The sequence below is a fragment of the Rhamphochromis longiceps genome, linkage group LG16, assembly GCF_057381845.1.
Source record: "Rhamphochromis longiceps isolate RC_006_pf linkage group LG16, R_longiceps_female_GT1.1, whole genome shotgun sequence".
In the NCBI taxonomy this organism is placed as follows: Eukaryota; Metazoa; Chordata; class Actinopteri; order Cichliformes; family Cichlidae; genus Rhamphochromis; species Rhamphochromis longiceps.
Genome location: NC_140572.1, coordinates 34,914,199 through 34,937,974, shown reverse-complemented (window position 1 = coordinate 34,937,974; position 23,776 = coordinate 34,914,199). Strand labels below are relative to the sequence as shown.

Sequence of the window (23,776 nt, the reverse complement as noted above, 5' to 3'; positions counted from 1 at the left end):
TGAATCATTGCTGCTGCTATCAGCACTGCTCACACTGCAACTACAACTTCATTTAGAAGTAACCGCCTTCAGGGTCAGAGGTTAAACTGCTGTTGTCAAGATAGTCTTTTGAACTGGTAACTGAAACGGAAACGTTAAGTGTCACTTCGTTAATTGACATTGCATTATCCCCATCTAGTGGTAAAAACCACATGATGCAAGTGTTTGCACATCAAATTAAAACACCATCCAGCGCACGATGAAAACACTGCTGCTGAGGACTAACTTTGACTCTAATGTAAAGCTACAATAGGAGGAAGGTTGCAAAACTTAAGTATGATGTGATGAAACTCAAATATGGTTCTCTACATCTCTCAAACATCAATATAGTCCTCATTTTTTAACATAAATCATTTGCTTCTAAAACATAATCAAATATATTTTTTATAACATCATTTAGACATTGGTCTGTGCTAATTAAGCTCATCTGTCAGTGCAAATCAACGCATTTTGTCCATTTCATGTTTTTAGTTTTTATGTCTTGTTGAAATTTTTTACATAAGGTTAAAAAATAGTACTTGTACTAACAGCAATAATGCTAGCAATATTAGTAATGATGACATCACATGCATAAAAGAAAAGTTTGAAAAGTGCATCAGAATAAAAAGAAATATAAATAAATAAATAAAAGAGATAAAAACATTTTGCAGTGCTTATAGAATTAATACAGTCAGCGTAAAAGTTAAATAAAACAAATAAAAACTATTTTATTTATTTATTAAACTCTTACTATTATTGTTAATTCAAAAACAATATGCTTTTTTTTATAATATTTAGAAATATCTAGGGTTAATATTGTGCTTTATATTAAATAAATAAATAAATAATGATAAAAATAATAATTTTCAAAAACCCTTGGAAAAAAATAATGTCAGTCAAAGTTTATAAGAACTGATTTGCAAAAAAATAAAAATGTAATAAAAAACTGAATTAAACCCATTAAATTAGATGGATGGATAGAGCGGCTCTCGGTGGAAGGGGGCGGAGTTTCCTGCGCTGTTTGAAGGGTGGCTCACAGAAAAGTAGTTGTGATGGCAGCGGAGTGAGCATCTTTGTCCTTGTGTACTTTGTAGATGAAACCTGGACCTGTGGTGAGTAAAAACGAGGCTCTTTGAAAGTCATGCGCCTGCTGTTTTGCGTGTCTCTGCTGTGCTCGCTGGTTTTATGCGGCCGTGGAAGGGCTGAGTTCACTCCGGCTGCGGGACACCCTCTGCATGCCGATGATGGGAACTTTTCAAACCAGGATCCCAGGAAACAAGAGCCCTTTCAACTCCAACAGCAAGCGCTGGAGCCCAGGCCAGGTCGGTGTAACGTCGATTTAAAGTTTACACTCTGTCCTCAGTTAAATGTTTGAGGAGCAAATGAACTGCATTACATCCTGAGAACATAACTTTTCTTTTAACAGTTCTTTTTATATATTCATGCTTCATCTTTCTTCCCCAAAAGGCTGCAAGTACCATATTATAAGAAACCTTTATTGAGCCGGCTTAGACCATCTGTATGAGGATTTTCTCACAAATCTGCAGATTTGCTCATGAGCAATAAGTGATGTTGGATCTTCCTGCTGCCAACTCATGAGTAAGGTGTCTCCATCTGTCTCCTTTTAGCGCATCGCCACCACCAGGCACAAATTTGATCATTTCGTGTGCACATTATTTACAACATTATGACAGTATTAACATGTTAAAGTGTTCTGGGATTTGGCCAAAAAGCATGTCAAACACATGCTTGGAATACAGCTCAGACAGCTCTCGATATCAGCTCAGTCTAGATTATAATTCCATGCAAATCATCTGCTGGCGCTACAGCAGGCTCATTCTTCTTTTTAACTTCTTCAATTTGTCTCCAGCTGAGCTGTTTTAATTCACGACATTTAAGGGAGAATCTCATTCGGAAGCTCGTCTGTTCTTCTCCCTCGCTCGCAGACACGCTTGAGCTTTTCGTGACAGACTTTCTGCTTCCAGAGGAGCTGAAAGAGGGATTTGTGACCTCGCTCTTATCAACTGATTTCATGACTTATTCATGCTGATGTAGGAGTGCATTACCATCACATGATCCCCCGGTCTGTGTTGTTGACTACAACACTTGGAAATGTACCCAAGCATGCTGTCGTCTCTGGCCATCCCTCCCCCCGTCTGCAGGCCTGCAGCTGAGTCCTGACAAAACCACGTCCTCTTAGCTTCCCTGTCCCTTCAGTTCCAAGTAAACTCTCAGGGGGAACAAATGCCCACTTTCCACTTGAGTTAAAAACAAAACACCCCACCCCCCACCCCCACAAATACAGATGGCCTCTTCACCCACACTGAGATTAACGTCTTCATTGTTGTTCCCTTCAGAACGAGCAGATCGGCAGACTTAACGATTTAATCATTCGGCCTCGGGGAACGTTGTAATTATTTGACAAACATGACCATTTTAGGACATCACCCCCTACTTCACTAACCAACCCCCAACCTCCAATGTGATTTTTTTTAATGTCTTAAACCTTTCTTCGGTTTGATATTGCTGACTTATGCTTGTTGTACCCCACATATTAAAAAGGTTTAATTGTGTTGTCGTCCATCAGTGGAATATGTGGCCTAATTCCAACACATACAGACAAATGTGGGGGAGAGTGGGGGTGGCACAAGAGATAAGTCCCTGTGGGACCATCTGTCTGGTCTGAAAACTGACCAGTCAACATGTTTGCGTTCCTTCCTGTGGATCTCTGATTGTTGTTGTCATGTCTGATAAAAAGAAAAAGGTGATAATGTGGTGATGCGTGTCAGCATTTAGCCACAGACAGAGTTTTCAGTCATTATCGCCCACTTTAATATTTCACTTCAAATCTGCACATATTTATAAAGTAAAGCTTTGTGGAATTCTTTATTACTTTTCCGCGGAGGATGATAACATCATTCCAGCCACATTGTACACACAATATGGAATCCATTTCTCATCTGCACTCACTGACCTCAGACGGCCCACTTCATAAACCTGGTTCAGTTCGCCAAATGGGGAGATTATAGTAATCTGGCACGAAGCACCTCCACTACAGATTTAGTGACCCCCTTCTGTTATGCTTGGCCACTAAGGCGGAACACACATGAAGCGGAGGCTGCCTCTCCCAACACAAGCCTCCTCGTGTCCATCTGCACTGGTGTAAGTATCTTGGTGGGTTGATGATAAAACAGCCAAATGGACATGTTTGTTTCTCATTGTGGCTGAAAATAAGGAGCTCCGGGCATTTGTCTGCCTCTGATCAAAGAGAATTGTTCGGGGCAGTGATATGGCTTGATGTGGTTATCTGGCTTTGGCACTTGGTGAAACACTGGGAAAGCTGGTCGCATAAAGCTTCATGAGTTTGCAGTAAACCTTTGGCATCTCCTTTGGAAGCAGGATTATAAGCAATCAAAGCAGCAGCGATTTCATCCGCTGCTGCTGTCAGAGTGGTTTTGTCACCATTAGAGAAAGATGCTTATGGCATTACATCGCTGCTGTGGCAGTAAGCAACACTTAGCCATTAATAAAAAGTGTTATGAAGGCATTTTCATGAGCTCATGGTGAAAAATAACTACAGAACTGATGATGATCCAGCTGTTGAGATTTACGACTCCCCAAACTCACTTTCCCAGCTACGCCAGAGGTGCAGCTCAGTTGACAGTGTTTATTACAGTGCATAAGGTGAAGGAAGCTAATGTAGCTCTTACCACAGTGTTGCATCTGTACACAGTAAGCTCTTTGCATGGAGCATTTTCCTTTTCAGCGGCTTTATTATATTTGATATGGGTCACTGGGCTCAGATGTTTACAGCTATTCTGTGCAATCATTCGTTTGATTTCTTTTTCTTCAGTAAATATGTGCTGCTTTATCCTCGTGCTTTGTAAGCTACCATGACAGAAAGATGGATCCACAGAGTTGTTTTACTTCATTGAACCACTGCTTGTGTTTGGACTGCTGAACTTGGCTGTGGAAAAAGTCACAATTTAAAGATGCATTAATTGATTTTTTTTGCCACTTAGCAAAATACGATATGAGCATTAGCACCTAGCTGCCTTTTTACACACCCAACTCTGATATTCATCTGAAAGGCTGAGGTACCTGTCACGTGTTACTCCAACTCATATAGAAAAAATAGTGTGCGGAAATGCAAGAGTGAGGACCCACATACAGGATGCAGACTTAAAACCAAAAGTGAGCTGTTTTATTTGGGATGATGCAGACTGATAGAGTCCAAAATAAAATCCAAAATGAGAATACAAAGAAGAAATCAGGTAGGGTGCTCAGCACACACTGTTCACTGAGGGGACTGAGGGGAGGGTAGGACTATTTATACACAAAGTGATAATCAGGGAAGTGGAAACAACTCAGGGAATAAGACACAGGCGTAGATAATTCGAGACAGAAAATAAGGCTCGAAATCAGGCACCATGGCAGATATGTGGATCTGTAACAGCTCAATAGGTAGTAGCAAACTTTGTCTGCTGTTTGGTGACGAGCAGAGCTGAAGTGTGCAGCGCTTCATAGAATCTTCTGAAACCATGTCCACTGGAGGGGAAGACACGAAAGTCTACAATATGTAAATAATTAAATCTAACAAAATGCATTGGATTATCTGTGCCAGATATTTATTTTAGCACCATCTGGTTACTGTTAGCTATATGCTAGTGAGTTACTGTAGGTAAAGAAATTGCTAATATAAAAATGTTACTCTGAACTTTGTTAATTGTCCACATTTTCCTGCAAGAAAAATCACCAAGCGTCTTTCAAAATGATTAACTTATACAAATGCAGTAGTTTAAAATTGAAATTTATTTATTAGTGGCTGCACTTATAGACACATGACGTGGTTTTTCTGTACCCACCATCAGAAAGATATTTAAAGTGCATGACCACACTGCAGCCCAGACCATAGACTGTATATAAAAGATGGCTGTAGCTTCCCAGTCTCAAATGCAAAGTCCATTCCATTTTCCAGCGGGGGGAAGATGGTAAAAAGACAAGAATCTGAGTGCCTCGGGCTGTTTTGATCTGTGCCATTGTAACATAGTTAAATAGAGTTGAAGTTAAATCCCGCTAAATGGGACATTGGCGCCACCTACTGTCGAAAAAGTGACCCTGCAATATTCACAAAGGGCAAGGGATTCTGGGTAATCCTCAGAATAATGGAGGATTCCTGCGAGGTAAGGAATTCGCAAATGTCGTGGGGAGGAAAAATCATATCGCAGGCTGTTAAAGTAATACAGTCTGACCCGATTATTTTTGTTGTTTATACATCATTTGTTGCGGGTCATTTCTCCAGTCTTTATGTTGAACTGAGTGCACGTTTATGTGAGATTTCTTTATTGGGAGGAGAGGAAACAAAATGGGAGCATAGTTAGCTAACTCAGTTGTTGCTTTCCCGTTTAGATTTTGTGCTGATTGCCCACGACATTAAAAAGAGAGCATTCTAACCATTGCCTTTTTGTTGTGAATGCAGGTATGTGACTGTGCCACACTGTTTAGAGAATTTACATTGTTTCATGTACAGCTTTAAAATATATTTCTATATTCCTTTCATTTGGGAAATTTAACATGCAATGTTAATGGTGTTGAAGTTTTTCTATTTTGGTTGTATAAATTTACCACTATACGATCACACTGCAAGTGGAAATGTAATCCTCAGAATAATGGAGGATTCCTGCGAGATTTTGTGCTGATTGCCCACGACATTAAAAAGAGAGCATTCTAACCATTGCCTTTTTGTTGTGAATGCAGACCAGAGAAGACACTACACAGAGGTCACACCATCAGTGCACACTTCACTGGGAAAATCATCAAGTTCATTTTGAGAGTCATGGCCCCCCATTAGGATAAAAAAAGGATTACTAAGCAATTGATTTCTGTGTAAGTGACAAATAGCTTCAGAAGCCACAATAGTGACAGCAAAAATGCTGAATTTGAGTCTTGACAGAAGGACTTTTACCAGGACTAACCAATGGACCACATCATTTGGGCGCATGCACACGCAGCAACCGGCAGTGAATGAGAGCTTGGCGTCAGAATCACCTTAATTAAAAGTCAGAAAATAGAGCAAGTGCAATCATATAAATATCTTGGCACCATAATCAATGAAAAACTGAACTTTGATCAGAACTGCAAATCAGTTGGTAAAAAGGGTCACCAGCACCTTTACTGCCTCAGGAAACTTGCTCATTTCTACATTGACCAAAAAAATTGAACTTTGTTTTATCATTCTGTTATTGAGTCTGTTTTATCCTTTTGTTTGGTGGCATGGTTCGGTCAGACCTCAGTCACTCACTGAATCAGATAGTGAGATGGTCCAGTCACCTGATAGGTGAGCCACAGTCTTGTTTAGCGATGACTTTATCAATCCTTAAAAATGGTTCCCATCCTCTACAGGGTGAATTTCAGCTTCTTTCCTCAGGACGGAGGTTTCTATCTCCAAGGTGCAGGAATAAGCGTTATAAAAACAGCTTTGTCCCTGTAGCTGTTACTGAATTAAATAAGAACTGTTTTTGTTTTTGATTCGAAACATTAAATTACTATATATGTGCTACAGTGAGGTTTATATTTATTAGGTATTTGTGTTTTTGAAGGGATGCCAAATGCTATCATTTTTTTCCGTAAAGCAAATTTAACTTACCCATGGGTATGAATAAAGTTACCTCACCTTACCTAGGTGCCTAAATATATATTTTGTATGCATTCACTGTAGAAGACAGAATTGACAAGGAGATACGTTGGCATAAAACGAAAGCAGCCGGGAGCCATGAATCGTTTTCTTCACCAGGGTGGGCGGGGCTTTATCAAGCACTGTCTCTCTAAACATGACCTTGTATGCAAGGCTGCGTATTGAGGATTTAAAACAAAAATAAACAGCTAAAAGAGGCTAAAATACTCTAATCTAATCGTGTTATGGATTTAATCCAATGCTTAAATAAATATTTTGATTAGTGTAGCTTAATGCATCGGCTTCATCCTTTAGTCAGTGATTCTTGTTTGGCTGTGATGGATTACTGAGTATTTTGTATTGTTATGCAACACATTGCCCTTTAGAAGTCTCCATTAACCTTTTTATTGGGCCTCGGTGTTCAGTGTGAAAGTGGCTAATTGAGTAAGGTGCCTAAATGGGATTCTGTGGCTGCTGCTTGAAACATTTAATGATTAGGAGACTCTCACGAGAATTACAGTATTGAAAATATGTACCCTAGGCAGCTGTCTGCATGCTGATGTGGCAAAATGTTGCTGTGACTGCATGCTTTGCTGGACTAATTGCCCACTTTCAATATTAGCATTTGTGTCCCCATCTTTACAGTCCACTGGGATTAATTGATTGATGCCCTTGAGGGATTCCGTAAACTAATTTTCTTGTTGTTTTGTCAATAATGTCTCGTCCAGGTTAATTAGCACTGCAGCCACCTCTGTTCTGCTGAAATATTAAAGTTCAGTATTTGAAGCTTTTAATGTTCATGGAGCTTAAAATGATACATTTTGTTCAGAGAACATCAGAAACTTGCTCGTTCAGGGGTTGCAGTGATGCACTCTTACATATTTTTACCTCCTCATCATAACTTCTATAAACTTGCAGATGTAAAGTGTCACATTTGTCAGAGCTGCAGCCATGACTATGCTCCCATCATTTTGTGAACCTGCAGTTATCGGTTTTCTTTCCCCAGGTTCTACCTTCAGCTTGAAGGTCCAGGTGAATGATGTGCTGAGTCGTCAGTACCTGAGCCAGGCAGTGGTGGAGGTCTACGTCAACTACACCAAGACCAAAACAGCTCTTTCTGGGGAGGATGGTGGGGTCTTGCTTCACATACCTTACCACACTGGGATGCTTCTCACAGTTGTTGCCTGCCATGACGGCTACATTTGCACACTGCTGCCTTGTAAAACCGACAAAATGCCAAGTATGTCATCTGTTCAGGGTGTTTGCACATTGTGTGGATGTTTTTTTTCCCCATGCTAGCTCTCATTTTGAAATTTAGCTCAGCTCAAACCATTTATTCTTTGGTTATAGCTGAATGTCACATGTTTACACCAGCACTGCAGAGAGAGAAGAGAATTGTGGGGGTTTTATTTCATCATGAAAAGCAACCAGGGAAAACACTTTGATTCATGCGCACTTCTTTTCGAACGTTCTCTGTTTGTGCAAGGCCAAACGTTCCTCCACCTTTCTTGCATTTGACACCTAATTAGCTTTTCCTGGCTGCTGCAATCTGTCCGGGATTATTTTTTGACCCACATCTGGAGTGTTTGCTTCTTTTGCTCCTCTTCCACATTCAATGCTACATTTTTCCTTTTAACTAAAGCTTTGAATTGAAACCTCTTTAAACCTGAGCTATTGTTGCTGTAAGCCTCTTCCAGAAAAAGGCTTTTCCCTTTGCTTGTATCATTTGAGGGGACAGTATTAGCATTGAAGAATAAAAAACCCCCACACTGCCATCTAGTGGAAGAAAAGTAAACCATAGTGTGCTAATGCTAATTTGGGTTCTTTCCTCCTTTTCTCTTTGTCACTACTGTAGTATTTTCATCAGTGACATTATCACTTCAGGGTGTGAATCAAGGGAACATCTGGCTTTTTGAGGATTCTGTCCTGATCACTGGGAGAACATCTGGTACTGTATAAGCTGTTAAAGTCACTGATGCTCCTGTTCTCTGTAATTGGGAAATGTAATGTCCTTACAAATGTTTTGTATCATTTTGCAGATGCTTCATCCCAGCCTGTGGTCAGTTTTCCTAAAACCCTGCTGAACCTGACACACAGCAGTAATATCACCTCTGTTAAAGCATTCCTGACCATTCCCAGGCTGACGTCAGAGCAGGGGGGCTTCCTGGCCACTCGAGGCATCATGAGCAATAAATCTGGTATTTAGATGTATTTTTTGTTCTGCAAAAGCATGAATAGTATAGTCAGAATTACCAGGTGTCTCACAGGTGCAATGCATTCATTACTTTTTTCTTTATACTTCATAATGTCTGCATTTGGGGGCAGCGAAGTGATGCAGTGGTTGCTTCAGAGCAAAAAGGTCCTGGGTTTAAACCCAGCAGTGGCTGGAGTCTCGTTGTGGAGCGTGCATGTTCTTTGGAGGTACTTGGGCTTCCTCCCATGAGGTTAGGTTCATTCTAAACTGACCATAGGTGTTTTTGAGCCAGCTCTCTGTGGTAAATGGACTGCTTCTTTTACAGTACTTTTCTACCATGCTTGAGCACTCAAAGCACTTTATACTATGAGTCTCATTCATAGGAGCACATTTTTCTATGCCTAAGTGCTTTCTATCTAACATTCACACACATTCACACTCTGAAACCCATCAGGAACAACTCAAGGTTCAGTATCTTTCCAAAGAATACTTTGGCATTCATACTGGAGCAACAGTAGACACCGAGGTGCACCATACGTTTTGCCCCGTGACAGCTGGGAGAAGCTCCAGCCCTCCTTTTGACCCTGGATGGACATTTCGTTGATTCATTTAAAAAGTTATGCTATGACCTACGCTATGACCAGTGTGTAAAATGGTCACCACAAAGCCACAAGCTATGCATATTTTGACAGAATATCATGGAAACGAAACAGAAAATGAAATGCAGCTCCAACAAAGGCCAGGAAACTACTTTTAACTGGGTAAAGTCGGCAGGAGACGATTGATCGAGTTTCCTTGAGTTATTTTTTAATTTCGTGTTGTGGAAAAAGTGATGTGAAGTGACACATTACTACACATGGCAGCCTCAAAAGAAACGTGTGATCTAAAAGACGTTGGATGCTGATCTGTGGATGCACTCCCACTGAAACCCACAGATAATTAGCAGACAGACAGAACGGCAGTTGAAATGAAAGTAACAGCGTGAAGACAAGTACTGGGGCACAAAAAGGGAATACATGAGTACAAGAAGAGCCGCACAAGAACATAAAAACAAACTTTCTACTTGTCACATATATATTTTGAGGGAGTTTTTGAAATTGCCTTAAAACGGAATTTGTTTTCCTTCACATGATGAACTTTGGCACCATCTTGTGGTTCTAAAGACAAATACACGTGAAATTTTGGCTTGAAGCAGTTAAGGCCTTTACACAGTTACATGAGTTTTGAATGGGTAACAATTATTTATAAGTTCTACACAGATTTAAGCAGTACTAAACTACAATACCAAAGCTGTATTACACTAAAGTATTATTACATGAACCTTTTATTCAAGAAAAGAAAAACAAAGCTGTCGGAGCTAAATTTGCCCAGGGCACATAATAACCTGCTCTTCTCTTACACATTTATTAATGTCCTCTAGGATACGTCAGTGTGGAGTTAAGCCCGGTGGCAGCTGTCAGCGTGCAGCTTTTCTCAGGAGACACGGAGTTACATGTGACTGGGCCTGTGCAGATGAACCTCAACATTCCCGACAGCTTTGGACTTCAGTCTTCGAGTGTTATTCCAGCCTGGTTCTTTAACCAGACCACTGGTGAGTAGAAATCATAATCACACACATACTAACGCCCCACTCATCTGATAAGTCATTAACATAAGTGCGAGAAAAGAGGATATAAGTGTAAAAGGGTTGCTGGGTCTCTTCAGGGGCATGGATGAGAAAAGGATTAGGAAAGGTGACATCAGTAGATGGAAGTCTTGTGTGGACTTTCACAGCTCCTCATCTCGGCTACTGGATCGCAGCACCTGTGTCATCTAACAGAGGTAAAAGTCACTTTTAGCAGTACAGACTTTCAGATATTTTCTGCACTGGAATAATTAATAAAATTGGATTTTATCATTGTATTAATTTCATTATTCACAACCTTGGAAGGCAGCGACTAATATTACATATTATTACATATTTGATCACATTTTATGTTTTCTATTCTGGACTCTCTAAAAGTCCTCCTTCTGATCTTCTTCAGGTTTCTTTGAACTTGCCATTCCCATTGACTTCATCATACGGCATTCCTTTTTCCTGATGGTTCTCTTTGGAGGGACACTCGTTATTATCATCTCTCTTCTGGTTGGGTTATGTTATTGCAGGTAAAAAGAAAAGAGAAAAAATACTTTTATACTAAACTATACCAGATCCAACTACAACATTAGAGCCACCTGCCGTATACTGTGTAGGAGCCACCTGCGCCAACACATCAGCTCTGACCTACTGAGATGTGGACCTGAAACCTGTGGCGAAGTCCTTTAATGCCTCGTATCAGGATGTTTGCAGTGGGTCATTTGGGTCCTGCAGGTTTTCATGTGGGAACTCTGTGGATCAGAGTTGCTCTGGGTCAATGCTTTGTGCTCTTCGATGGGATTTTGCAATGTAGCAGAATCCTTTAGTCCTTTATTTTCACAATAGGGAGATCTAAGACAGGGTTGGGCAACTCCAACAATAACACCCTGGGTCAATACACCTGAATCAAATGACTAGTTCATTACCAGGCCTCTGGAGAACTTTGAGACATGTTGAGGAGTTAATTTAGCCATTTGAATCAGTTGTGTTGGATCAAGGATACATCTAAAACCTGCAGCACATCAACCCTTGAGGCCTGGAGTTCTGACAAAGTATCCCAGTTTGGCCCACTGAGCTGCTTTACTTTTGTTAATAATGACAATGTTATGACAAAGGAGTGAAAATGGCTGGAAGGTTAAAATATTCTTAGACTTAGACAAACTCCCTGAATCATAAAGATATGAACAATAGTTTACTTACAGCAACTCTGCTGTCATGTCATGCACATTGCAATTACCTGATCATAGTGACCAGAACAAAAACCTTCACACAAAGGCTCACTAATTCAAAAGTGCTGTCCAATCTCTAACTTTCAGTATAACCATGTCCTATATGGGCTATCACTTAGAAGTCACAATATACTTTTAAGTGAATATTTCACTGAAAACCCTCTATCAAATATTCATACTGTGGTCATGTAGCATCACCCAGTTCTGCATAATACAGGTAATGACGCGTGTATCATAAACCTTTGCCCTTTACACACTTGCTGGGCTCAATAGGACTATCAGGGACGAGCTGTTGATAGTTTTCTGTGGTGTATTCCTTTAAAGAATAAAAAATTAATCTTAAATTTACCCAAATAATCATTTACTAATGTCCTGGTTTACCTGCAGGTGTTCCTCTGGTGAAACTAAAGCAGCAAAGATCCTACCAGTGACGACAAAAGACCAAAAAACTTCGACATGTGATGATGATCTCTTTGAAGGGAAAGCTTCTCATTCACAGGACCAGCAACCTGAAGAAAAGAGGGACAGTAGACACAATGCTTCTTTCATAGCCAACACCAGTGCTGTGGCCATTATGCTGGAGAATGATCTGAACACGGACCTGAACGATTTGACGTGTTCACACAAGACTTCAGAACAAAGAGTTTCTGTATCTCTGACAGATAATTTGTTTTTCTACAACCAGCCTGTTGCAATTCTTCACACTCCAGCTTTCTTCCATTTAGAGGAGCAACCAGAGGAGGCCCAGTGGAGCAAGTCAGCCACCCTGCCCCGTGCAGGGGCTTCAAATGGTGCTGCCACAGAGCCTTTGAGTAAAGAAAACTTCACCCAGACACAGACAAAAGGTCCGCCTGAGACCCAGCACCAGGCAGCAGAAACTGAAGACAAGCTTGGAGCTTCAGGTGGCTCCCAGACAGCAACCTCCACCAACACATCCAGGCTCCCAGAGTCAGTGTCAGTGCCCGGGACGTTACATAAAATCTTGGACAGCAGGCACTCGGTGCACGGACAATCCAATATCTCCTCACTTCAGCCTCCTCGGGCCTGGTTTGTCTCACTGGAGGGCAAGCCTGCAGCTGAGATCCATTACGCTGTGTCAGAGCAACAGAGGAGACGGAGACCAGTCGAGAGTCGAGAGACCAGTTTAGACTCTGGGGTGGACATGAGTGAACTGAACCAGACGTCTGGCAGGAGGGCGGTAACGCTGGAGCGAAACGCTACTTTTGTCAAAAGCGCATCGAGCAGTAAACATACGTCTGCACAGTGACTCATCTCTAACAGCCTTATTACCCATATCGCTCCAAGTTTAATGAACAGCATCACGTTTGTATCACAGGGGAATTATGTATGTTATTCATGAGATTCAGTGCATTTCTGCCATAAGACCTCATAATGTCTGCATTTCAGCTACTGTACATCTAGAAGAGTCCACATTTCACAACAGAGCGTATGGACTTGGTGATCGTTCGCTGTGGATGTAACAATACATGTGCTTTTAACAGCTTCTAACATGTGTATGCACTCAAAGACTAATGTATAATATTATAGTAAGATGTTGTATATTCATTTATTTTGTGTTACATATTTCTGTTTTCATGTAAATTGCTAATGTGATATAAAATACCGGAACCTGGTGATGTTTAAAAGATTTTGTTTGTTTATCAGAGGGAAAATCAGAGGGAGAAGTCGTGTAAATCCACATGTTTGTTTCTGTGTTAATGCAGGAAAAATACATGCATCCATTTTTTTCTACTTATTCAAGTCACAGTGGGAGGTGGGGTAAACCCGGGACAGGTCACTAATCAGTCTCAGCACTAACACGGAGACAGACAAACATTCACACTCTCAGCCTGTTCAGGATCACCAGTGGACCAAACCCCATGCAGGTGTTTGGACTGTGGGAGGAACCCATGTACCAAAAAGACAAGCCAGAGCTCTCACAGACAGGCTCCAGGCTGGATTCAGTCTTGTTGCTGGGAAGCAACAGTGCTAGCTAACACCTCGATAATAGCCAGTACTGTCACAACCTGGCAACTTTGAGCCATGACAAAAGTTGAACACTCCTTTAGGGTATGCATGTGTGTGGAGATGTGAGTGTTGTAAATACAGTGAATTACAAATAGCAATAGAAAAACAAGTGGAACACAGGGTGTGAGGGCAAACAGGTCCATGTGAAGCAGGAAGGAAGAAGAAAGGGCCAATACAGAGCCCAGATATTGCCTTTTGGCTCAAGCCACTAAAGCTCTGAAACACACAAAGGAAAGGTTTAAAGTAAGGGTGGTCATAATATGTTCGATTTAAAATTACAGATCTGAAAACAGCTAAACTGCTAAAACAGAAACAGAAAAACAAGTTAAAACATTTTGCCTTTGCCTTTCATCACTCTCTCTATTCTAAAAATGCTGAGTTATAGATATAATTCAGAACATATACATTCACAATTTTGAGCCAATTGTTAGAAACCATCACTGGCTGATGTCCCAAGGAGCCAGACTTTCGTGTTATTTTTCCTTTTTTTTGGACATTGGCTGCGTTTTCACTCATTTTCAATCCAGTCTCATACATCCGACCATTCTCAGATGATGTTTTAGGCTGCTAAACTAGGAATCAAGATAAAAATAAGGTCCTGAGATGCATCTGTCCTTTCAGTTGTTCTATCTGCTTTTCACTAAAACCTCATCAGAAATGGTTGCAGTGGAAGGAGCCATTCTTGAGAAAAGGCTGAGGTATGCAATTTTACACAAGAACTATTCTGAAAATTAGTCCAACAAGTTTTATGTTGTGATGTTTGTTTTAGTTCAAAGTGCCAACTTATACGGAGAGGAGAGAGGTACAACAGTGAGTATCTACAACTATAAAACACCTTAATATCACCTACATGGACCTCAACACTATTGAAGCAGTGTCATCTTGCAGGAGGACAGAACAGAAGGCAGAAAAATGCTTGCTGCACCTACTTCCCATTTTCTTAGCAACATATAAAGAAAGAGAAGGTGGCTCAACACTGCACATATTTGCAACAAGGAGCAACAATGCACACCGAGAGAAGGGATCAGACTCATGAAGCTCACCTTTGTAACCCGCCATCTACATTTATGAAACAGGGAGTTAGAAAGAGGCAGCGTGATTGGTACATTTCATAATTCACATAAGCAGCTGAGCTCTGATAGGATTCGATACAAGTCTGAGCAACAGAGACCTTGACCACAGTTGTAACCCACCAGTTAGTCTGCTGATTCTAATTTCACCTTAAAAGAAGAGAAACCTCAAAACAACAAAAACGAGTAATTAACACTACGCAATAAATCAATCAATAGCCAAACACAGCACAATCTGATTCTTGGATTATTTTGCAAAATGTAAAATTAGAATAAAACTGGACTTTCAGAAAGCACCTTAACAAACCCAGCCTCACTCTGAGCAGCTGATCAGTCAGCTCAGTCAGTTCTGAGTATGCTCAGCCGGAGTTAAGCACATTTATGACATTTTTTAAACTCCAAAAACAGCATGTGGTCACATCATCAACAAGGCCATTCTGATGAAGCAGGCTGTTTATTTTCTCAAGATTTCTAAGTTGTGTTCAGTTTGATTTCATAAAGTAGTCTGAACCTAAACTGTCTCACATCTTATTTACAATGGGGAAACCTAAAGATGGGCCAGCTGGGATCCTAACTGGGCATGTGAGTATGCTGCCTGTGTGTTACCAGTATTATACAGTAGTTTCGCATGCCTGTCGATGTGTTTGCATGCCACGTCAACAGAATCAGGAAGTAACGAAACTTTTTTTATTTCACAGAACGACAACCACAAGAAGCCCTGGCTCTTCCTTTTCCTGCTAAACTTTAATCGCTCGCTTTAGAGTCAAGTCATGACTGAATTTCTGTCAACAAAGGTAAGCAGCACGTATTTGCCATGTAATGCAGTCCATGTAATTCTACCAGTGATATTATTTCGACTTGATATGCATTAAGAAACATCGGTTTTATTTTAGCCTATACATACTACTGTAACCATTCCTCGCCGTCAGTCCCCTGACCGTGGTCGGGAGACGCGAGGGGAGATGCTTCCTCCAGGGCCGAAGTTTATCCTCCTTCGGGGTTAACTCCCTTCACTTTTGTGGAGTAGTGAGACAGACAGAAATCAGCCGAGGCACTGAAGAGATGAGGCTTTAATAACAGTACTGCACACTTCGAAAACACACTGCATAGCCTGTAGCCCGTTAGAGTGCTGCTCCCGGTCGCCCTCTCTACCCATGACACACTCTCTCTCTTTTTCTCCTCTTTCGCTCCCCGCGTTTCCTTCACGCGCATGCTCACACACACATACACTCCTTACTGCACCCAGTCACACACAAGATGGCAATTCCCGCAACACTACTCTGTAAAGGCTCTGTAAATAGTTTGCATGTACAGAGGCGTAAACGGCTTGGTCCTTTACGCACAGAAAATTACGCAATCTATTGCCATGTAATCTATTCCATATGTGGCACATATTTTAAGAGAAGTCCTTAAAGGCACCATTATAGCAGAAGAAGCTTCTTCCCAGCATGGTACCAGAATCTTTACTTGTGAGGTTTTGAGTTTATTCATTTAGTACCTAATCGGGCAGAGCACGTGACCCTTGATATTACGCTAACCCAGTAAAACACTTTCGATTCCGTTTGAATAGTTTTCATTTTACGCCAAAGATAAAACCGTTCAAAGTTCGGAAATAGTAACACCGCTAAAAAAAAAAAAAAAAAAAAAAAAGCTCACTATGTATGATGCACGCAGACCCACATCCGGACAAACAAGTCTGAGTCTCTCACACGAACTGCGTTAAAGTCTGTGTCATGCTCAAGAAAAACGTTGAATTCCACAAAGTATGTCTGCACTATTTCAGGCCACGGACAAACTAAACTCACAGCTCAACAGACTGTGCGTATGGCTTTCGAGTGACCCTGAGTACATCCTGGAGCACTGCGGGGATATCCTATCCGTGAATGAATATAAAAAGGTAATAAAGCAAAGCAGTGGTTCAGAGCAGATGAGAGAACTTTTGGAAATAATCATTCAAAAAGGAGAAGATACCTGTCAGAACTTTATTGACACTCTGAGGAAGCACCAAGGACACTTCCCACAACTGAAGCAGTTTTTCGTCACTGAAGCTGAAGGTGTGTGAAAGTCCCGTGTGGTCTGGGCCGAAAATGAGCCTCGGCCTGTGAGATTACCACCAAAGGAAAGCTGAGATTACATTATTCATATATATGTCTATTTTATAGTTCCAGGTTCATCCACTCCAAGCATGTTTGCTGATGGTAGCAGTGTTGTGTCCTGCAGAGAAATTACAAACACAACTGCAAAAAACATTTCAATTAACATTCAAACAGTAAGCCAGCCGGCAGACAGCAGTTTGTCTGGTAAGAGGTTTTTTATATTTTTTTCTATGTGGAATCATATAAGGGAAACCATTAAATGCACTCATTAACACTTTATATTAGGTACACCTTTTCAACTGCTTGTCAATACAAACATCTACTCAGCCAGTCACATGGCAGCATCTCAGTGCATTAAGGCAAGTAGACATGTTCAAGACAAGCTGCTGAAGCTCAAACCAAGCATCAGGATAGGGAATAAAAACGATTTGAGTGAATTTGAAGTTAATTTGGTTTGGTAGTAGTTCATTATTATACAAGCAGTGAAACAGCTATTTTGCTGTATTTCAGTTGAGTCAGTAGCTATTTTCAAACATATTTCAAGTTTGTTTTCAGTTTGAGTCTTTTTATATAGATTTTATTACAACAAGCTGGAAATTAATTTTTTCTTCTTATTTTTTCTGCTTCTTACAGGAAATATTAAACCCCAAGCAGATCTCACTGCAAGTGGCGGCGGTGTTATATGTGCTGATAAAATATCAGGTGTCCATGTTGATGAGTGTATAAATTTCTCAGTGAGTGTGAATGCACCACAAGAAAACACAGGTAATATTTTGACCTTAAATGTGTAATTATTGTTGTTGCTTTTTGTTAGTCTGTAATTCATAAATCAAATTATGCAAGATTAAAAAAAGACTTTTGGAAAGTAAGTAATTCCTGATGGTTTTTCTCAGGTATGGTAGAGGACACACAGCCACCTCCTGAGGTACAGTACAAGAATAGTGTTACTGGCAAGAACACACATAGAGGTGTTCACTGACACAAGATGGTATTGATGGTTTTGGGATAAGTCAGTTGAAGTTAAAGTTATGCTTCCTACACAAACAGGGGGAAAAAACGGATATCCTACAGTCTTAGTAAATATTGCACATAGTAGGTCTTACCTCAAATGAACAATTGTAATATTTTCTTAGTTGGCCAATGATCTGGCACACAATCACTTGTGAGGTCAAAGTGTATTTTTTGTTTTTAGAATTTGTTACCTTATGCAGCTCTTTCTCCTAAATGTGCCACGGTACTGGCATGGTTATAGGGCATGGTTTATTCTTCCTGAGAAGACTGATTTGCCCTCCTCAGTGTATCATTGTAAACATATAAAAATTTGAATGTTCATTTTTGTCATTTCATTCTAAAAGGTAAATTCGACCGATATAACATGTAAAGTGAAACATTTCAAGCTTTTTGTGATAATTTTAGGTCAAAGCTCATTAAGAATCACAAATTAGAGCATCTCAAATGATTAGAATATTGTCTAAAGTCAGTCAAAAAAGGATTTGTTACAAAAGAGTGCATTTATCCACTCGGTACATGGTTGGAGCTGCTTCAAAATAAGTGGCTCAGTGCAGGGTGACATTTAGCTCAGCTGAGTGTTCCCAAAGCCTGGTAGTGACCTTCGCAGTTCTCTGTTGATTTGGGTGTTTCTCAACTTCCGTTTGGTGTTATCCCAAAGATGAGGTGCAGGTGTGGCGAGTTGGCTGGCCAGTCGAGCACAATAGTATCACGGTTGGCAAGTCATTTAATAGGAGTTGTGGCACTGTGGTCAGGTGCCAAGTCCTGCTGAAAAATGAAATTGTCATTTCCATAAAGCTTGTCAGCAGGTGGAAGCATGCTCTAAAATCTCCTGGGAGAGGACTGTTTTGACTTTTGATTTAACACAACAACATGGTGGAACACCTTCTGTATTCAGCAAGTGAATATATAGAGTTTTTTATAAATTTTATAAATAACATTTCCATAATAAAAATAGTGAAAACAGTTAATCACACAGGTGAATTTGTTTTTTCTGGACTGAAGTTTTGTGAATTAAGCCTCCTCACCTGGACTTTTCAGTCTTTCAGTATTTTGCTGGAAAAATATTTTCCTTTAAATGTAATTAATAATGTAGTTTGGCATGGATAAAAGAGGAATACATGGCACCAGTGAAAAAAAGAAAAAAAATCAAGAATTTATACAAATGCCTAGAAAAAAAATACATTTACTTCAGACTAATCAACAATACACTGTCATCTTTTTCAGGGTCCTGCTGTGAGAAAGATCAAGGAGCACAAGGTGGAACTCATTAACTGCCTGATGGGGGATGTCTTTATTCTGCAGTGTGTGCATGCCAAAGGAATCCTCTCTCCCAGACAATATGGAAATCTGAAGCACTCCTCTAACCCAGAACAAACTGTTACCAACCTGATAGATCTTCTGATGAGTAAAGGTGAAGAGACCTCCGATCAGTTTCTCCAGATTCTTAAAGATCCTGAAGTTGATGCAACGTATCCACAACTGAAAAACATTATAAAGTAACTGAGATCAGATCATATGTAATTTTTTTTTAGCTAGGATGAAATTAAATAATGGTAAAGGGAATTTAATTTTTTGAGCAGTGTATATACACACTTGCACATTCCCACAATTTTGATGTAACTGTGTGAGATATACCCTTCTGCTTTTCAAAACAGGGCACTGAAGTAAAGACTATCCTCAGAGTTTCATACTAAATCTTAAGGAATTAAAAATGAAGCATGTGAAATGATTTTGTCTTGGTAGTTTGTAGATGATACACTGAGATTGGTTGTATACGTGTTATAGCTATGTATGGGCACCAGGTGACAGCATGAAATATGTTTATATTGTTAGTAGAGTTTTAACTACTACTGAAGAGAACACAGATGTTACAGCACACATGAAGTTTCACAAAAGTTGAGTGTTTAATGGAATAAAATGAAACTACTTCTCACACTGCTTTTTAAACATTTTTCTTTCAGTAATAATAAAACTATGTTGCTGTAGTTTCAGTGCATAGCATTTCAAACCATTTAAAAGTATCCTACTAATATCCAGGTTATCCATTAATAATTGCTGAGCTCTAATTTAATAGCAGAATACACATTGGTTATTCTGACTGTGCTTTCCATCCCCGTTGAAACAGTAATCCATCACTACAAGTTTTCCCCTCTTGGGTAATGTTGTATTCTGCTATAGTGGAGACTCTTCATAATCTACCCCAGGGCCTCCTCCCAGTAGGACATGCACGGAGAGAACACAATCTTAAGGGGTTTAATATGAGTGTCCAGGGTCTCTACTCATAGACTTCTTCTACTGCCACTCATAGTTTGATGCTGTCCTTTAATATTTTTGAGCAGTGAACATCAAAGTTGGTAGCCTGTCAATAAGGGCAGAAATTTATTAGACAAGATCAAATTAATCTGATTAAAGTGAATGGAAGATTGTGTCACTTCAAAATAATTCTTCTGATGAGTTAAAATTGTTTTACAATGAATTATATATAAGTAAACTAATGTTTTAAAATGCATATTATAGCAAAAACTGTTCTGTACAATGCAGTCAAATATCAAATATGCTTATATGGTGAAAGCTGTTTTTAAAATTCCAGGACAAAGACTTTTTCCATTGAGTTTCTGGGTCACTTGTACTGTACTGTCAAAAACACTTATTTACATTGTTTGTAACTGAGACGTATTTTATGTTTTTATGATACAAACCATTGTTCTATATTTAAATCATACACCAGGTACAACATTACGACCACCTGCCTAATACTGTGTTGGTCCCTATTTTGCTGCCAAAACACAACTGACACAATTCGTGAAGCTGAACTTAATAAATTGTGTAAATAATCAGTATTTATTCAGATTTGGAAGTACACATTTGTTGAAGTGCGTGCTTGTGAGTCCTCAAAAGTTACACACAAATTACTGCACACATTTATAAGTCTTAGTTCATGCTTGCAGATTCGTCTGTACCCATTTGTAACCCTTCTGAGGCAACTTTCTCTCCATACTCCATTACAACTTGGGCCTTGTTACACTCACATAAATCCTTACACTTGCACATTTGTCACCATGACAGGTGCTTCCAGGTTACTTTTGTTTCTTTTGTCTGTGAAGGTTCTCAGTCATCCAGGTCATCGTAGTCAAAGGAGCTTGCAAAGAAAAGCGTCTGGACTTCTTTAAGTTGCTTGAAGATGTTTCACCTCTCATCCGAGAAGCTTCTTCAGTTCTAAGGTCAAATGGTGGAGAGTCCCAGATATAAACCTAGTGGGAGTATCCCCCCACAGAGGGACAAAAGGACCCCCTGATGATCCTCTAATCGCCTGAGCCAAGGTGGGAAACTGGGCGTGGGTCCCAATCAGCCAGAGTTTCGGGTGTGTTCATTGTGAAACCTGGCCCCACCTTATCATGCAAATTCCTGAGGTCAGATGGCCCAGGATGTGAGTGGGCGTTAAGGCGTCTGGGAAGGGATCTCAAAACTGGATTATAGATGGCAGAGAGTTGGTGTCGTAAACCCCCGCCTCTGTTCAAAGATAGTCGCTCACAGTGGACATAGATGGCTTCTTTCACTCCTCTTTCAAACCATCTGTCCTCTCTGTCCAAAATGTGAACATTGGCATCCTCGAAAGAGTGTCCTTTATCCTTAAGATGCAGATGGACTTTGCAAGCTCCTTTGACTTTTGTTTCTTTTGTAGGTTTAACTGTACACCAGAGAACACTTGCAAGGAGAAGTTTCCATTTTTGCATCTCTCCTGTGTTTTTGTACCATCATGAAGTTTAGTTGCTGCTGTGTAAATTCTCCTTTTGCTTGGTTTACATTTTTCTGATATTTATTACTACTCAAAGTGTTTTTCTTAACCTCTTTCCTCACTGATGTCCAATCACGCCTTTTTGGATTTTAAACTCACTAAAAGATCTCCTCAGAGCAGCATTTCCCGATGCTGCAGTGTGAAGGCGTTGCCTACAAAGAGCATCAGGTAGAATATGGATTTTCCAATTTGGTAGAATTATAGCCTGTAATCATGTGTGAAATATGAAAAATAAAATGTAGATGTAAATGCAATTCTAAATAAAAGGTCTATGGATGTTTTTTGTTTACAGTTTTGGAGGTTTTAGAATATAATACTGTTAAGTTTTCAGATCATATCTTTCACAAAATGTAGTTCAACAAGAGATGTTCTGTTTCTTTGGATGCAATCTTACCAAATACCAAAGATACAGACAATTAATAATATTTTTGGATAAAAACTGGATAAAAAGCACAAGTAGGAGTATTGGTTGGTTGAAACCAACCAGTTTCCATTATTTGATTCTGGAAAATTGCACTGAAAGAAAATTTGCTTGTTCAGGGTTTTAAGTGAGACTTACGAAGTTAGTAAGTATATGTCACACACAAAGGACATGCAGAGGGTTGGTGTGACAGAGGAGGATAGTAGGGACGGGGTGAGACTGGATGGTGATCTACTGTGGTGTCCACTAAGGGAGCGACTGAAAGAGGAAGAAGTGTAATGTTTATTCACTCTGACTGAATTTTAGACATTGTTTGAAATTAATTCCCATAACTGACGGAGCAAATTAAGCCCTGTAAAAGGTGACTTCAGTCAGTGTGTGTGTCTGTGACCAAATGATATTAATCGCAGTTGTAGTAAATGGTTTTTTTTGTTTTATTTCGTTTATTACCTGGAAGTAGTACTTCATGTTACAGATTTTAACTGAATTATGCTGCTGAACAGTAAGACTTAACCAGACAGAGGAAAATAATTAATGTCCTTTGTTTAGTGACTTTTTATAATTTAATATGAAGCTGAGAGGAAAATACCATCCAGACGAATTGTAGAGTTCAAAATGTGTGTTGACGACCTCTTTGCTGAAAATTTTTATATATTGATTTCTCATGGATGAATTTATCCCACCGCAACCAGACTTGGAGGAAACTGAAGATTTAAAACTCTGCAGTTTCAGTTTTCTTCAGGTTATTGATCAGGGACTGTGTTACACCTGCATGATGATGCTACAGGTGCCTACAAAGAGCAGCTGGTTGGTCAAATTAAGCTTGGAGATGTTTAGAAATTTAGATTGCAAATAAATTTCTAAACTATTTGGAATTTTAAGTGTAGCAAAACATACTGATGCACATTTCAAGTGTTCAAAGCAGCCTATGCTATGATGTAGAGCCACTAGAGGTCACAATTACACAGTTTTTGAGTTTGAGTTTACTTGCATATAGGCAGGGTGGTTAAGTCTGCTTGGATCACACAGCATTGCATGCTTTGTTCTACATAGCACACACTGAGACAATGTTCCACATTTTTACTGGTTTAAGTTTAAAACTTGTGAGTTTCACAAGAAGCGTGTGATTCAAATAGGCTTATGGAAACATCCTTACTGAAACCCAGAGGTGTTTAGCAGAGATCATCTGCTAAAATAAGAGTTGTTTTAACAATCAATGCAGCAGAAATAGTGGACAAGCAAGTAGGAGTGATACTAGTAACACTAGATTACAATCAAACCTTAGCTTCCACTTGAATTTAAATAAAAATTTTGATTATTTGTTCTTCTTATGATCAATGCTAAACCTTTAACCTGCATAGTTTGGTCATGTTTTACACGATACATCCCTTTGCTTTACATTTACTTTGCTGTGATCCAATCACCCTGCTTACTTATGGTCTCATGAATTAAAATTTCAGTTTCTAAACAATTTCATCACCCAGGCAAGTAGTTTGATACGATTCTGGCTGTTTACCTTGCTGCTTCCATGAATAAATGATTAAATGTCAGAAAACATGTATGTATGTATGTATGTATGTATGTATAATTTCATTGAAAAATACATTTATTTCAATAGCTTCCTG

General features: G+C 39.7%; 2 protein-coding genes across 4 annotated transcripts; both read left to right on the top strand.

Moving 5' to 3' along the window:
- Nucleotides 1-1,028: 1,028 nt before the first annotated feature.
- LOC146651558 (protein FAM171B-like) lies at nucleotides 1,029-13,362 on the top strand. Of its 2 annotated transcripts, XM_085384537.1 has the most exons (9): nucleotides 1,205-1,340; nucleotides 5,776-5,904; nucleotides 7,698-7,931; nucleotides 8,547-8,639; nucleotides 8,731-8,889; nucleotides 10,306-10,476; nucleotides 10,590-10,706; nucleotides 10,910-11,030; nucleotides 12,117-13,362. In XM_085384537.1, exons 3-9 carry the CDS (start codon nucleotides 7,856-7,858, stop codon nucleotides 12,994-12,996), a joined length of 1,617 nt encoding a protein of 538 aa, XP_085240663.1. In that variant the 5' UTR covers nucleotides 1,205-1,340; nucleotides 5,776-5,904; nucleotides 7,698-7,855; the 3' UTR covers nucleotides 12,997-13,362. The 2 variants fall into 2 exon arrangements, with proteins under 2 accessions (XP_085240662.1, XP_085240663.1); XM_085384536.1 differs by lacking the exon at nucleotides 5,776-5,904 and having other exon boundaries at nucleotides 1,029-1,340.
- A 109-nt stretch (nucleotides 13,363-13,471) lies between these two features.
- LOC146651557 (uncharacterized) lies at nucleotides 13,472-21,922 on the top strand. 2 transcript variants are annotated; one of them, XM_085384539.1, is made up of 7 exons: nucleotides 13,472-15,409; nucleotides 15,526-15,621; nucleotides 16,611-16,881; nucleotides 16,990-17,127; nucleotides 17,557-17,688; nucleotides 17,817-17,848; nucleotides 19,159-21,922. In XM_085384539.1, exons 2-7 carry the CDS (start codon nucleotides 15,598-15,600, stop codon nucleotides 19,432-19,434), a joined length of 873 nt encoding a protein of 290 aa, XP_085240665.1. In that variant the 5' UTR covers nucleotides 13,472-15,409; nucleotides 15,526-15,597; the 3' UTR covers nucleotides 19,435-21,922. The 2 variants fall into 2 exon arrangements, with proteins under 2 accessions (XP_085240665.1, XP_085240664.1); XM_085384538.1 differs by having other exon boundaries at nucleotides 13,472-15,621.
- Nucleotides 21,923-23,776: the final 1,854 nt, after the last annotated feature.